Source organism: Myotis yumanensis, unplaced genomic scaffold (genome assembly GCF_028538775.1).
Source record: "Myotis yumanensis isolate MYYU_CA2020_CCGP unplaced genomic scaffold, mMyoYum1.0.hap1 SCAF_2, whole genome shotgun sequence".
NCBI classification, from domain to species: Eukaryota; Metazoa; Chordata; class Mammalia; order Chiroptera; family Vespertilionidae; genus Myotis; species Myotis yumanensis.
This window is the reverse complement of record NW_027223753.1, coordinates 199,450,187-199,465,033: the sequence shown is the minus strand read 5'-3', so window position 1 is coordinate 199,465,033 and position 14,847 is coordinate 199,450,187. Positions and strand designations below refer to the sequence as shown.

The window sequence follows — 14,847 nt, the reverse complement described above, 5'->3', positions numbered from 1 at the left end:
TAATTACCACCCTTAAGGTTTTAAAAGAAATTCCTTGAATTGCATTCATTGCCTACCATCCCCTGCCAGTTATTCCTTAAAGATCAATGTGACCCTTAGAGGGCTTATTTGTGCTATTGAAAGAATTTATCTTCTAACCATGCCCAGAGACTTTTCTAGTAGAACCTTCCTATGACCACTTTACTTATTTATTTTCAACATGTCTGGTTTCTTATCTAAAATGTTCTATTTAGTTGGCAGACTTAAATAATTAAATTTGATAACCAATACATCTGATAACCAATAATCAAACTTTTTAAATAGACCATCCTGGGCAGCAAATATTCTCATATTGATAGCGTTGGGTTGTCATGGTCACTCTGAAGAAGTTTTCTTCTTATTTGTTATAAATATCTATAATAGCCGGCATTTATTTACCAATTAATTTGGACCCCACACTATATAAATAAACTCTGAACTTATACTATATACATAGCTCCATGCAATTGGCCTCCTTTACAAATAAGAAAACTGAGAGCAAGTAAGAGGTGAAGTTCAGATTTGAAAAGAGGCAGTTTGCCACCAGCCCTGTGCTCTTACCCAGTAAATTTTAACATCATGTTGTTTAAAGAAAAGAAAGAAAGAAGCACACCAAAAAATGAAATTCTAGGAAATTTGTACTCTCCCAAGCAAGACAGTTACATAATTTGCACAGTCTAGTGCAAAATTAAAATACAGGGCCTTTTATTAAAAAGTTATCAAGAATTTTAATTAAGCCCTGGCCTGTTAGTTCAGTTGGTTAGAGTGTTGTCCTGATACACCATGGATATGGGTTAGATCTCCGGTGATGACATATACAGGAATCAACCAATGAATGCATACATAAGTAGAAAACAAATATCTCTCTCTCTCTCTCTTTCTATCTCTTTCTCTCTCTCTCGTCTCAAATCGATAATTTTTTTTAAATGTAAATAATTTCAATTAAAATCTGGGAGTAGAGCATTAAATCAAGCGTGTGGTCCTTCAATGCGTGAGGCCCTTGTGTGACTAAAGGATTGCATACCCATGATGTTGGCCCTATTCACAAGGTCCAGAATCCTGCATCTGTTCTTAACCCTGTGCAGCTATCTTTCTATAGACTAGAATGAAGTCTCAGGACATGAAAAGAACAAAAGTACCAGAGACCTTCTATTAAATCTGTCCCAGAATCACTCTAGTTTCTCCACTGAGGGCATCCTGGGGCACTGGTGCCTTTGATGAATTAGGACTCGGGAGGAAAGCAAAGCCACCAAGCCACAGGTCTGATGACTTGTACTCTCTGAAAGAAGAAGTATAGACCACTTATCTTAGCAGTTCAGGGTATGATGGTAGCAAGATGTGGGGAAAAGAAAGAGGAAGCTCTGAGGAACTCCCACCAACCCCATAAAGAGGGAGTTTTCCATGTCTCCCAACAGAATGGTGGCAGCAACCTGTGAAATACAGCCATGTCCCTGGGTTGTTTGGAAGGGGTCCATGTTAATTTATGCTTCAAATTCATAAACTTGCACTGGACATTCAAATTCTTTGCTTTGCCCTTTTATTTTTATTTTTTAAATATATTTTTATTGATTTCAGAGAGGAAGGGAGAGGGAGAGAGAGATAGAAACATCAATGATGAGAGAGAATCACCTATTGGTTGCCTCCTGCATGTCCCCTACTGGGGATTAAGCCCACAACCTGGGTACATGCCCTCTGACCAGAATTGAACCCTTCAGTCCGCAGGCCAACGCTCCATCCACTGAGCCAAACCAGTTGGGGCTGCTTTGCCCTTTTAAATCATAAACGAAAGTGATGTTGTTGTTTTTTTAGTTTTCCCTCTAAAAGTACAAAAGAACTGCATTTCGGAAAAAAATGTCATGAATTCTTGGACTTTGATTTAATCTGTGAAGTACATCAAAGGTATTGTCATTCAATTTATAAGGAAGTCAAGAGTCAGAGCTGGTGCTTTTATAATCAAAATATATAGATTTAAACTCAGGTCCCTCTCCTTACAGATTCTGTGATCTTGGGGAAGTTAATTAACCTCTTTGAAGCTCAGATTTTTAACCTGTCAAATGAAAAAAATTAAAAAAGAATAACAACCTCAGAGAATTTTTATAAGCATTTATTGCATGAAGGTGCTTAGTGCAATACCTGAAATATAAAAACTCAAAAATGACAGATATTATTTGATAAAAAAATAGATACACATACATTTCATGTATAAATACATTTATATTTCATTCATGTATTATACACACACACACACACACACACACACATATGAGTGTAGATAGATAGATATAACATATTTTTTAAGTTTCTAAAATTAGGCTCTCATATATTGAAGAAGGGGAAATGCGTGACTAGGAAGACTGGCTGGAATACATAGAGTTTCTTTTTTTTTCTGGACATGTTAAAATTTTTATTTTACTCACAACCAACAAAAAAAAAACAGCTAGATATTATAACCAGTTAAAAAGAGCATTTTTCGAAGAACAACCTTACAGAACAGGAATGTTGAAAGTTGAGGCAAAACTGAGACCAAATTGAAGATATACTGAAGAGGACCAAACTTCCATTGCTTTCACTATTTTACAACCCACCTAGTTGTAAAATAACTTCCCTACAATGGGAATCAGATAAACTGAAGGGATGTGCCCTATGCATAAATAATGTGTAGTTTCCTATTAATGCACACATTTTCCTACACATGCAAAGCCTTATTTTCTGTTTTGTAACTATAAGATAAAGCTAACCTTTGTTCAAGTATAATAAAATACACAAAAGTAATATAATTAGAATGATTCTAAGTTAAAATGTTATCGAGTTACAGAAGGGGTGAAGCATTTGAAGATGTAGAGTTCATTAAAAAGCTCTTCCATAACCAAATCACTTGTATCTTTATTACTGGCGCCTGATCTGCATAGGTGCTGAAGCCAAAAACTTCCTGATCAGGTCTTCTTCCTCATGCTATACATCTAACCTATTACCCCTCCACTCCTTACGTTTTACTTCCACTGGTCTTAAATCCCACCAGTTCACTCCATTTTTACTGCTCCTTTCCTAGACCAAGCTTGTATCATTTGCAGAGTTCTTTTTGGGCTTTTGCTTGTCCCTGCTAACTCAATGCTCAACTTTCATGTGATTCAAATTAAATCACTACTGCCTGCACAGTTCGGGACACGGCATAGACCCTATGGTTCACATTAAGTAGATCAAGTGTCTACTTGAATATAAACCTAACATAATCCTCAGAAAAGCCAGGTGGGATTCCTGTCTGAAACTGTGGTGATGCGCTTCCAGGTGCTATGCAGGGCATTGACTCCAATGTATGAATTTCCAGGTGTCGAGGTTATCTTACTTAGACACCACCTCTCTCCCCAATCTCTAGCCACCTGATGTATTTTTTAATGTCTCTTGATTTTGATCCTAGAAAATAAAATGGGAAATACCCTAGTATCCCTTTTGCCAGTACACTGACAGAACATATATTCAGATTTGCTTCCATAGTTTTTGCTTTATAGTTCCATCAAAATTGTTGATAACAGATATTTTATTATTATATGCCCAATATAGAATTCACCAAAAATTATCAATTTTAAAAATGGGGACAAAAAAGCAGAAGCTATCCAGGTCCATTTATATGCTGTCACAAAGGGTAAGATTTCCCTTCTTTTTATGGCTACATAGTATTCCATTGTGTACACGTACCACTGCCTTTTTTAAAAACTAATTTTTATTGATTTCAGAGAGATAGGGAGAGGGAGAGAGAGATAGAAACATCAATGATGAGAGAGAATCATTAATCGGCTGCCTCCTACACCCCCCACATGGGGGATCGAGCCTGCAACCTAGGCACATGCCCTGACAGGGAATTGAACCATGACCTCCTGAGCCACGCTGGCTGGGCTACCACTGCTTTTTGTCCACTTATCTACTGATGGGACACTTGGAATCCTTCCAAATTTTGCTCATAGTAAATAATGCTGCAATTATGCAACGTGAAATAAGCCAGTCAGAGAAAGACAAGTACCATATGATTTCACTCAAATGCAGAATCCAAAGAACAGAATGAACTAACAAGCAAAATAGAGAGACTCATACATAGAGAGCAGGCTGGCAGCTGAGGGTGGGCTCCGGGAGGAGGGTGGGATTGATCAAAATATAAAACAAAGAGCAAACAAACTTATGGACTTAGACAACAGTGTGGTGATTGCTAAGGATGAAGAGAGTGGAGGAGGTTATGGGGTGATGGACAGAGACTTGGCTTGGGTGGTGAACACACAGTACAGTGTACAGATGATGTGTTGTAGAACTGTGCACCTGAAACCTGTACAATTTTGTTAACCAGCGTCACCCTGATAAATTCAATAAAAGGAAAAAAACAACAACATGAAAAAAACAGGTTAGAGTTAGACTGTGGTGATGGTTGTACAACACTATGAATTTACTACAAATCATGAATTATATATTTATAATGGTTGAATTTTGTGGTTCTGTATGTTATATCTCAATACAATCTTTAAAAACTGGTTTTTAAAAAGCAAAAGCAATTGCATACCCAACATAAACAGTACTAACTTTTAAATATGCCAATAAACAAAAATAACACATGCTTTTCTGTTGTTTTGAAAGAGAATAAAAATATTTCAACGACAGTCTTTTCAAGAGCGATTTGTGAAATGAATTTGTTTTGTGTCTGGACTTTACAGGAAGTTCCCTTGCTTGAACTTGGCTTGGAGGTTTGACTGAGTAAGTTGTTCCTTGACTTTTGAATTATTCATCTTGGCTGCATGATACACAAATCACACTGCTCTCACTATGTCTAGAGGCACAGCACTGGGTCAGAAGCTGCATCAAGTTGCTGGCAAAGAATTTCTGTCAAGGGATTAGGACTTTCCAACAGAACGGTAAGTTGTAATGTAGCTCATGTTGCCCAGGTATTTAAAGTAAATAAATGCTGTTTGTTAGGGGTTTCTTTAAAAAGCGGCTGTGTGCAATTAAAATTTAAAGCAATGTTTAAATGAACTGTCTGAACTGTTGCTCATATGTACATGTAGGGCAGCAAAAGAAACTGAAAGGAAGTCATATATTTTTCCTTTACATTTATTTTTTTTAACAAATGTAAGGCCTTGTTTAAATGGCCAAATAATAAATTTATTTTCTTCTAAGAGGTTTATTGTATTTGCTTATGTTTTGGTAACTATATTTCATAAAAAAGGAACGAGAATTACTTAAGTAAACTTAACTATTTGAAAGAACTGTAAAGTTTATAAATCATATGAAACAAATATCATATATATTATATATAGAAAATAATGTGCTAGATGAAATACTAAAATTTACCAATTGGGTTTGTAAAAATTGCATTATTCAAGAATATAACTCACTAGGGAAAAAGGGAAAATTTCAGAAATCATTGCTATTATATCTTCCAAAATGTTTTATAATTGGTGAGTTATTTTTAAGAAATTTAAAAAAAAACACAATTTGACATCATATTTTAACATTTCAATTCTTTGACTTCTGGTGTAATTTCTGCAATATATAATATACATCAAGTCATCAACATTAAATGATTATATCTTTTCAGTGTAAATATGTTCTTTATTCTAATGGATTATTAATGAAAAAATCAATTTCATAAAAATATACACATATTACTGTGTAAATTTGGCTTAATAAAACAGTTAAGAATTAATATTTCATAAATGTTCTATATTATGATGAGTATAAGGAAAACAATGTAAAAGTTATTAAATTATCAAATATGTTTTTAATTTAAGTTTCAAAAGCATACACCTTTAAAAGGCTGAATATAATCAAAGTGAAAGAAAGATATTCTCAAGTTAAAATTAAGAACTGCTTATGTAAGTGAAATTAACATTCCTTGTAGTTTAATAATTCTAACAGGTATAGGTATAATTTTGAATAAATAATTAAAGATTTTACTTTAATTGCCAATATCTAAAAACCTGTTAAAATCAATTGTCCAAATCATTTATAACAATTTTTATTTTCTAAAAATTAAAAATCAACCACTAGAAAATGGGAGAGAATATTGATTTTTCTTAGGGAAATTTCCCTTCAATTTGGAATTTTCTTTAAAGGAGCAGCTTATTTCATCAATTTGTAGAATTGTGATGGCCACACTAAGAACACACTTAACTACAAGCATCATCAAACTTGGAATCTATTACCCTGGAAATTGAGGATCCTGGCAAGGTTAAATTGGCTTGCAAATATTAGACAGACTTACATTTATAAAACCACAATTTATTAGTATTATGAATTTAGGAATAATATTTTTAAATAAAATAAATCTATCAAAAACAGATTGAAAAACATATTTCTATAAAAATAAATTCAAATAAGTATTAAACAGTAGGATGATATCCAAAAATTAGGAGTCATTGGTTTACAGAAATTTTGATTTCTTCTTTTTGCCTCTCTGCATTTTCTGAGTGAGTGTTACATAATAAAATGTTTTTGTTGTGTGTTTTTTAAAAGAATGAAGGAACCACTCTGAGAAAAAGGTCAAAGTTGACTAGCCATTCATTTTTTTTATTTCTGTCCTGATATTTTCTATCCCTGCTTTCTCCTTAATTTCCAATCCCAGTGGACAACTCAAAAACAGAAGAATCCATGGCTTCAACTTGGCTGAGTGTTAGCTATTGGTAATCTGCCCTCTAGGTATAGCTGTATTTTTCTTCATAGCAGTAAAACTTTTCTGCTGCATGTAAGCTACTGACATAAGTCAGTTCAGTACATTTAAGAACTGACTAGGCAGAAAAATAAGACTTATAACTAGAAAAAGAAGAAACTGAAAAATGAGACAAATAATTTTTTGTCTTAAAAACTTTCTATTGTCTTAATATTCATTTGAGTGTGTACACTAGTTTTTTAAGTATTCCCAAAATAACTAAGTTGCCCAGAACTGAGCTTTGAAGAGCTACATTTAGAGCTTGGGCAAGCAAGGATTAGACCACAGAAAAGTCTATAAACAGAGAGAGGACAACAGGAGATTGCCAATCATAGAAGATTAGGAAGAGAGCATCTAGAAGTTATGGAATTGAAATTAGCTAGGAGTAGAGTTAGAAGTAATAGTGAAAACTTATCAACAGTCTGAAAAATAAAAGCTATTGTTTAAAAAATACCTTTATAAAAAACTTAACCTTTTTCTTGTATTCCTAAGAATTTTTAATATTATTAAATACAAGCTGATATGGGGAAAAATACAAAGTCTAGATAAATCAGAAAGAGAATGCACACTATAAAAATTATCTGGAATTTTATCACTATTGATAAAACTATTAATACTTTGGTACATGCCCTTGACTTTATAATGTTTCTTAATTTCAGATGTGAACTCCTAAGTCTTTAATTATCCCTCATTTTTAAAAGTGGTCCTAGAAAATATATATTAAATTTTTCTTTCTTCCAATGTGTATCTAAATCACACGTACCACTATTACAATTGCCATTTTTGAATATTAGTCATATTATTTGCAGTGTCAGCTTTTATAGTAAAACTAGTGGCCTGTTGCACAAAGATTCGCACAATAGGCCTTCCTTCCCCTGGCTGCCAGCACCGGTTTTCCTCCGGCACCTGGGACCCAGGCCTTTGGTCTGGCCGCAGCAGCGAGGCTTGGCTTCTCCACTCCGGCTGCTCCCAGCTCCTCCTTTTTTTTTTTCAGCTCCTCGAGCAGAGGCCAGGGCTGGCTGGAAGCCTGGATCGCCCCCAGCGACCCAGCCCGCCACTCCTTGAGCAAAGCCCAGGCCCCCAGCCCCTCCTTGAGCAGAGCCCAGGGCGGGCTGGAAGCTTGGCTTCCTCTGTCACTGGGAGCAACCCAAGCCTCCTGCTCCCTCCAGCTTCATGGCCGCTGCCATCTTCAGTCATCTTCAGTCTTCACTCCATGCCTGCGTATGCAAATTAACTGCCCTCTTTGTTGGGTTAATTTGCATAGTCACTCTGATTGGCTGGTGGGTGTAATGGAGTGGCAGAGTGATGGAGTAATGGTTAATTTGCATGTTTCTCTTTTATTAGTGTAGCTAGAGCAATGGGCTTAATTTGGTGAACTTACTATATATTTGATTGTGGAGAAAATATTTACAAATATATTTTCTAAACAGTCAAGTGTTTATATTGTCTCTCCACTCTGCAAGCATTTATAGGTCATCTACTATCTGGTAGTCACTGTGCCAGGTCTAGAAGATCCACTATGAGTAAGATAAAGTTGAGGGAAGTGCTAAAAAGAAGCTCAGTATAAAATGAGAGCATAAAATGTGAGGATCTAATTTAGACTGCTGGGTCAGAGAGGCTATCTTGGGAATCCCACTGATATCTGAGAGAAGTGTACATAGAAGACAGAATACGTTATGGGGCAAGAACCACAGTGGGGAAGCTCAGTGAAAAGAAATTCAATGCACTGACTGTGAGTAGTCTTCTCTGTGCACTCAGAAACAGGAAGGAAGATGAGCAAGGAGGTGAGTCATGCTAGGTGAGGCTGAAGTGGAGTACAGGAGGCAGTTCATGCTGTGAGGTCCCCATGAAAGGTTTTGGAGATTATTCCTTTAGTGGAAAGTCATTTAAACAATTTGGTTGAGGAGAGTAGTTGTAGTTTTTAAATATCGTTTAGCTGTCAAGTTGAAGGCAGATTGAAAGGGGGACAGAGTTGTGAGGAGACTATAGCAGGATATGGTACAATCCAAGATAGAGATGATGATGGCCAGGACTAGGCTGGTGATGAAGGTGTGAAGCAATAGAAATGCATTTGAAAAATATCCATACATTATAGACTATGAGACCTGGAAGTTTATTTGTAATTGGAGGCAAGCTATAGGTGACTTCAAGGATGTTTTTATATTTTCAAGGTAAAATGGCCTGGGAAAATGGTGAGCTCATTGATGGAGTTAGGTAGGAGTATAACATATCAGGAAGGAAGTTGAAGAGTTTAGTATAGGATTTCTGGAGGCAGAAGTGCCTGTAAGCAATGTATCCGTGGCAGTAAGTATAAATAACTAACACTTATAAGACAGGTCCAGGCTTTGATATACATTTGAGAGTTGATATATGGATGATCATTAAAGCTAGAAAGTGGATGAGATCATTCATGCAGTGTCTAGATAAAGAAGTTCAGTACTGAGCCTTGAGGAACTCAATATTAAACACTTAGGTCAAGAAGGCTTAAAAAGAGCCTTCAAAGAACAAGGCAAAAAGAAGGAAAATTAGGAAATTGTCGTTTTATAGAGGGTAAAGGAAGAGAGTGTTTACAGAAGTCATGGTATAAAAAATAGCTGAGAAGTTAAGAAAGAAGACTAGTAGTGAATACATGACCATTGGGTTGAGCAAAGTGAAAGCTGTTTTGGTTGTGTGGTGGGTCAGAAGTCAATTGGAGTAAAGGGAATGGGGTGTCAGGATATCAAAGCAATTAGTGAAGACAGCTCTTTGTTGTAATTCAAGCTAATGAGAGAAACCTTTGAAACCAAGGAGAATTGTTAATGTCTGCTCTTTATTTTTAAGACAAGAGAGAGTGTTTATATGCCAATGGAAAAGATGTAGCTGAGCAAGAGAAGAAGGCTGAAGAGATAGGAAAGAAAGAGTTTGGATAACAGTTAACATTCCTGAGAATTTGGGAATGAGTTGGATCTGGAATAAGCCCTGAGGAATAGACATTCTCTGTTGTCACCGGAAGGAAGGAGAAGACAGATGCAGAGGCCGGAACCAGAGAGTGGACATCCATGAATGGGCTCTCCCTCAGGGAACTCGAAGACAAAAACTTCTGCTAATGAGGAGTAGGGAGAGTAGGTAGAAGTGGTTTGAAAAATTGGGAAAGATATGAAATTGATAAATGTACTATATTCGTGGAGATGTGAGAAAGCAGGAGAGCAGTAGAATCAGATATGCTCAAAGATGGAGATAAGCCAACCTGCTCAGTTCTTCAGCAGCGTTCATGTGCCTGCTGCCCAAAGAAGTTCCTATCCAGCTGTGTCTAGAGTTGGACTCAGTGGCAGGTTGCCCTGGAAAGACTTGAGGAGAGGCTCAGAGGAACTTACAATGTTTTAAAGAGTGATTAAAATAACATCAAAATATTGAATTTGTCATATCTACAATTCCATGAATTGTTTTCATAAATAAAACACTCACAAAACACCAGCAATCTTTTACTGAAGTAGACCACTTAAATTTGACAAAAGATATGAAATTTCAAGATGCTTTCATGATAGCGAATTCTGCTCAATGTTTTCATGTTTCCCAGAAGAAAAAAAAAACAGTTCAGGTCATTTGACCTTATTTTTCTCTATTTACCAAAATACTTATATTGAAAGAATCATTTGGTTGCAACAACTAGCACACAGAGTTCTATATGACAGAGATTTTTGGAAAATTTTATTTTCAACCTTGTTTTTTTCCTCACTAGAAATAAGTAGGATTCAATATTTAATAATGGCAATTCAGTACACTTTTAAGAAGCTCAAGTTCTTTAAATACCCTACTCAACCAGAAATAATCTGTTCTCATTACAAGAGAAAACATGGTAGGTGATCGAGATATATGTGGGTTGAATTAATCAGGTTGCTTATTTTCATGACCCCCTGTTTCAAAGATGCTATGATGGAGGTATTTTATTAGATGAAAGAACTGGATTTTCATTTCATGAATTTAATAAAAATAAGCATAATACTTTAACAATATAGAAACAAAGTAAGAGCTATGGAAATGTCAAGACTGGAGTTATAACAATCATTGTTTCCTCTTCTAGGTTATAATTCAATCTAATTTAACTCAGCAGAACTTGTCAGACAACTACAGTGTGCTGGAGAACATGGTAGGTCCTGGAAACGTCTGTCTTCACTCACTTCACTGCATTTTTCATTGGTCTCTTTACAGTTTTTCAAATCCTCTATGTGTGTTTCCACCTCATGGCCTTTGCACATGCCTTTCCTAATGCCTGAAATACTCTTTATCATATACAGGGTGGGGCAAAAGTAGGTTTACAGTGTGAGTATGTGAAACACAGAGTTTATTCTTGTATTATTATTTATTAATTACTAGAGGCCCGATGCACTAATTCGTGCACCAGTGGGGGCCTGGCCTACAGGATTGGGCTAAAATCAGCTGAGGGGTCCTAGATTGGGAGAGGGATCAGACCAGGCCAAGGGACCCTACCAGTGCACAGTCGGGGCTGGGGAGGGACACAGGAAGTTGGCCAGCCGGGGAGGGACTGTGGGAGGACTCCAGGGAGTTTCCTGCCCATCTCACTCAGTCCTGATCTGCCGGAACCCAGCAGCAAGCTAACCTACTGGTCAGAGCGTCTGCCCCCCCGCCGCCAGTGGTCAGTGAACATCATAGCAAGTGGTTGAGTGGCCTTAGCATATTATTAGCATATCATGCTTTGATTGGTTGAACGGATGACCAGACACTTAGCATATTAGGCTTTTATTATATAGGATTATATTATTTTCCATAGGAACAATTATAAACCCCCACCTTTTATTATATGCACTTCTTTTTTCAATTTCTGATTCTTCTCAAGATATTATAAATTGTTTGAAATTAGAAACTTTCATTCATTGTTGTTATTCTCACTGGTTAGCACACAGTTCAACGGTATTAATAAATATTTTTTGAAACATTAGTCACATATACATGCATATACATGTGAACTCCTTACACATGTAGACCACTCTCCATATAGTCAACTTTTTTGAGCGTTCTTTTAGAATTATTATGTTAAGTGCCATTATGTCCTTAGCCATCCTTTTGTGTTTCATCCTTATATTTTCTCTCTCTCCTTTAGGCATGGAATGCATCTTGCGAAAACTGGCTGGCAGCAGAGGCTGCCCTAGGAAAGTACTACCTTTCCGTTTTTTATGGGATTGAGTTTGTTGTGGGAGTCCTTGGGAATAGCCTTGTGGTTTTCGGCTACCTCTTCTGTCTGAAGAACTGGAATAGCAGTAACATCTATCTCTTTAACCTCTCTATCTCTGACTTCGCTTTTCTGTGCACACTGCCCCTGCTGATCAAAAGTTATGCCATTGAAAACTGGACATATGGAGATGTGCTCTGCACCAGCAACCGGTACATGCTTCATGCCAACCTCTACACCAGCATCCTCTTCCTCACTTTCGTCAGCATTGATCGCTACCTGCTCATGAATTACCCTTTCCGAGAACACCTTCTGCAAAAGAAAGAGTTTGCTGTTTTAATCTCTTTGGCCATTTGGGTTCTGGTGACCTTAGAGCTTGTGCCCATGGTTCGCTTTATAAATCCCGTTACAGGTGGCAATAAAACCAGATGTAGGGATTATGCAAGTTCTGGGGAGGCCAAGTCCAGCTTCATTTACAGCATGTGCCTTACCTTCTTGGGGTTCCTCATTCCTCTTTTTGTGATGTGCTTCTTTTATTTCAAGATCGTTGTCTTCCTAAAGCAGAGAGCCAGGGCACAGGCTACCACGCTGCCCTTTGAAAAGCCCCTCAACTTAGTCATATTGGCCGTGGTGATTTTCTCTGTGCTTTTCACTCCCTACCACGTCATGCGGAACCTGAGGATCATTTCACGGCTGTGGGACGAGAAGGAGGCCAAATGCCCCAGGGCCATCATCCACTCCTTATACATTGTGACCAGGCCCTTGGCCTTCCTGAACAGTGTCATCAACCCCGTCTTCTATTTCCTTGTGGGGGATCACTTCAGGGAGATGCTGACGAATAAGCTGAGGCACCACTTTCAATCCCTTATGTGCTTTAGGAGATGTGCTAATGGACTCGTGTTTTCATTCAGAAAAGAGTGAGGTGCCTGTGGAACAGAACGTCTTGTACACGCAGTTGTAGGCCAGTTAGAGTTTGATGGACTCGGACATAAACCAGAGCGGGTCACAGATCCGCCCCTGATTTAAAGACGTGGTGTACTCAGAGTACGTAAAAAAGAAGAGGATGAGAAGAATTTATTTGTTTGTCCACTTACAAATTGAAAGAAGTCTGACAAGCAGGAATATCTGGGCATATAAATTCAAAATCCTAGATGTTATAATACCTCAATCAGTGTAAGAAGAATAGAAGCTAGATAGAGTAGCAAGTTTGCATTTGATCATTGGTTGGACTGTAAAATAAAATTGTTTTGGCAAAATTCTCCTGTGTTTTTCTTATTCATACTCTCCTATAACTTTATGTGAGAATTGAATAGCAGATTTTACATACATTATTAAGTATTATTGTTAGAAGTTGTACTCTTAAGCAAATTTAAAGTATAGAGTAACAATAATGAGCAGCAAAGCAATAAAACAAGTTCAAGGATGCTTATATATCCCTTTATATTGATCATGAATTGGGTCAACTCTCCTTTTTGTTGTATGGTTTTATAGTGTAAATAATCATATTGAATAGAGATATACAACAATGGGAAAGGAATCTTTGAGCTTGGTTGTTAGGGAATTTAGATGTAAATGATTTTAACAAAATACTAGAAAGAGATACCAAAGACAATTGCAAAAACCTCAGAGTTAGAGAACACAAAGTACCTATCAGGAAACCCAAAGCAAGAAAAACATCACAAAAGTGAGTAGACTGTGGGAGATCATTGTGCCATCTGGCATTTAATTATCCTACTTTGATCATCATTCCATGGAACTATATTAAAGTTTATTAGTCTTGCTGATCTTGATTAAATAGGAAACCTTAAAGCAGTGGTTCTCAACCTTCTGGCCCTTTAAATACAGTTCCTCATGTTGTGATCCAACCATAAAATTATTTTTATTGCTACTTCATAACTGTAATGTTGTTACTGTTGTGAATCGTAATGTAAATATCTGACATGCAGGATAGTCTTAGGCGACCCCTGTGAAAGGGTCGTTCGACTGCCAAAGGGGTCGCGACCCACAGGTTGAGAACCTCTGCCTTAAAGTATATGAATATGATAAAACCAGCAAATAAGAGGAACTGAAGTGTTAATACTAGAATTTGTTGGCTTAGTTTTCCATTCTGAAGAAAAAATCATAGTTTTTCTCTTCCCCACCCCTACCCCCCCGCCCGCACATACATTATTTCATAAGCACTGGGATAATTTACAAGGAAAATTTTATCTTCGAGAGAGTGACTCACATCTTGGTTGAGCCTTGTTTGCATAGGACATTAATTAAGACCTTTGGAGGAAATGTTCTAAACAAAATACATTTCATGAAATTATAGAGTAAGAGGAATATTTATGTACGTATCAATATAGATGATCTCAGGATGGTAAGACACCATTCCATGCCACAAAACAAATTCAGGGGGAAAACAGTGCTTTTTAAAGTTAATAAACAGGTATCATGTAATAATTCACTTATTATATGCAATGAGATGTGTCTATGGCCACAAGTCTCCGTTCCTTTCCTTGACGTCAGTAGTTATAAAGCGTGAATAACATGGAGGATAAAATAAACATGAGTGCAGAGACATAAAATTCAGTTTTCCTTCCTGTTCCAAGGTACTCTGGCCGTATTGTACTCTGATATTCAAAAAGGACAAAATAATCCAAATTAATTCCTTTACTTCAAGCAACTGAAATATTATAAAAGCAAAATTACTCCAAAGGATTTATTTTCTAACCTAGTATTAGACTTAAAGATTCTTAAAGTTATTGCCTTGCCTTTGCTATTCATACTTTAAAATTTTCAATGCAATTTTATAACTGCCTGATAATAAACTGCAAACAGAATCTTCTGAATTTCCTCATCAGAAAAAAGCCACAAACTTAGGAATGAAGCATTTGCTTATTTCTGTAACCTTTACAAGATATTTATGCCCCGCCAGGGTGGCTCAGTGGTTGAGCCTTGACCTATGAACCAGCAGGGCATAGTTCAATCCCTG

At 36.8% G+C, this 14,847-nt stretch overlaps 1 protein-coding gene across 1 annotated transcript; it reads left to right on the top strand.

Annotated features, from left to right (window-relative positions):
* Nucleotides 1–4,806: 4,806 nt before the first annotated feature.
* Nucleotides 4,807–13,116, top strand: SUCNR1 (succinate receptor 1). Its single transcript, XM_070403658.1, has 3 exons — nucleotides 4,807–4,910; nucleotides 10,764–10,829; nucleotides 11,802–13,116. Exons 2-3 carry the CDS (start codon nucleotides 10,827–10,829, stop codon nucleotides 12,789–12,791), a joined length of 993 nt encoding a protein of 330 aa, XP_070259759.1. The 5' UTR covers nucleotides 4,807–4,910; nucleotides 10,764–10,826; the 3' UTR covers nucleotides 12,792–13,116.
* Nucleotides 13,117–14,847: the final 1,731 nt, after the last annotated feature.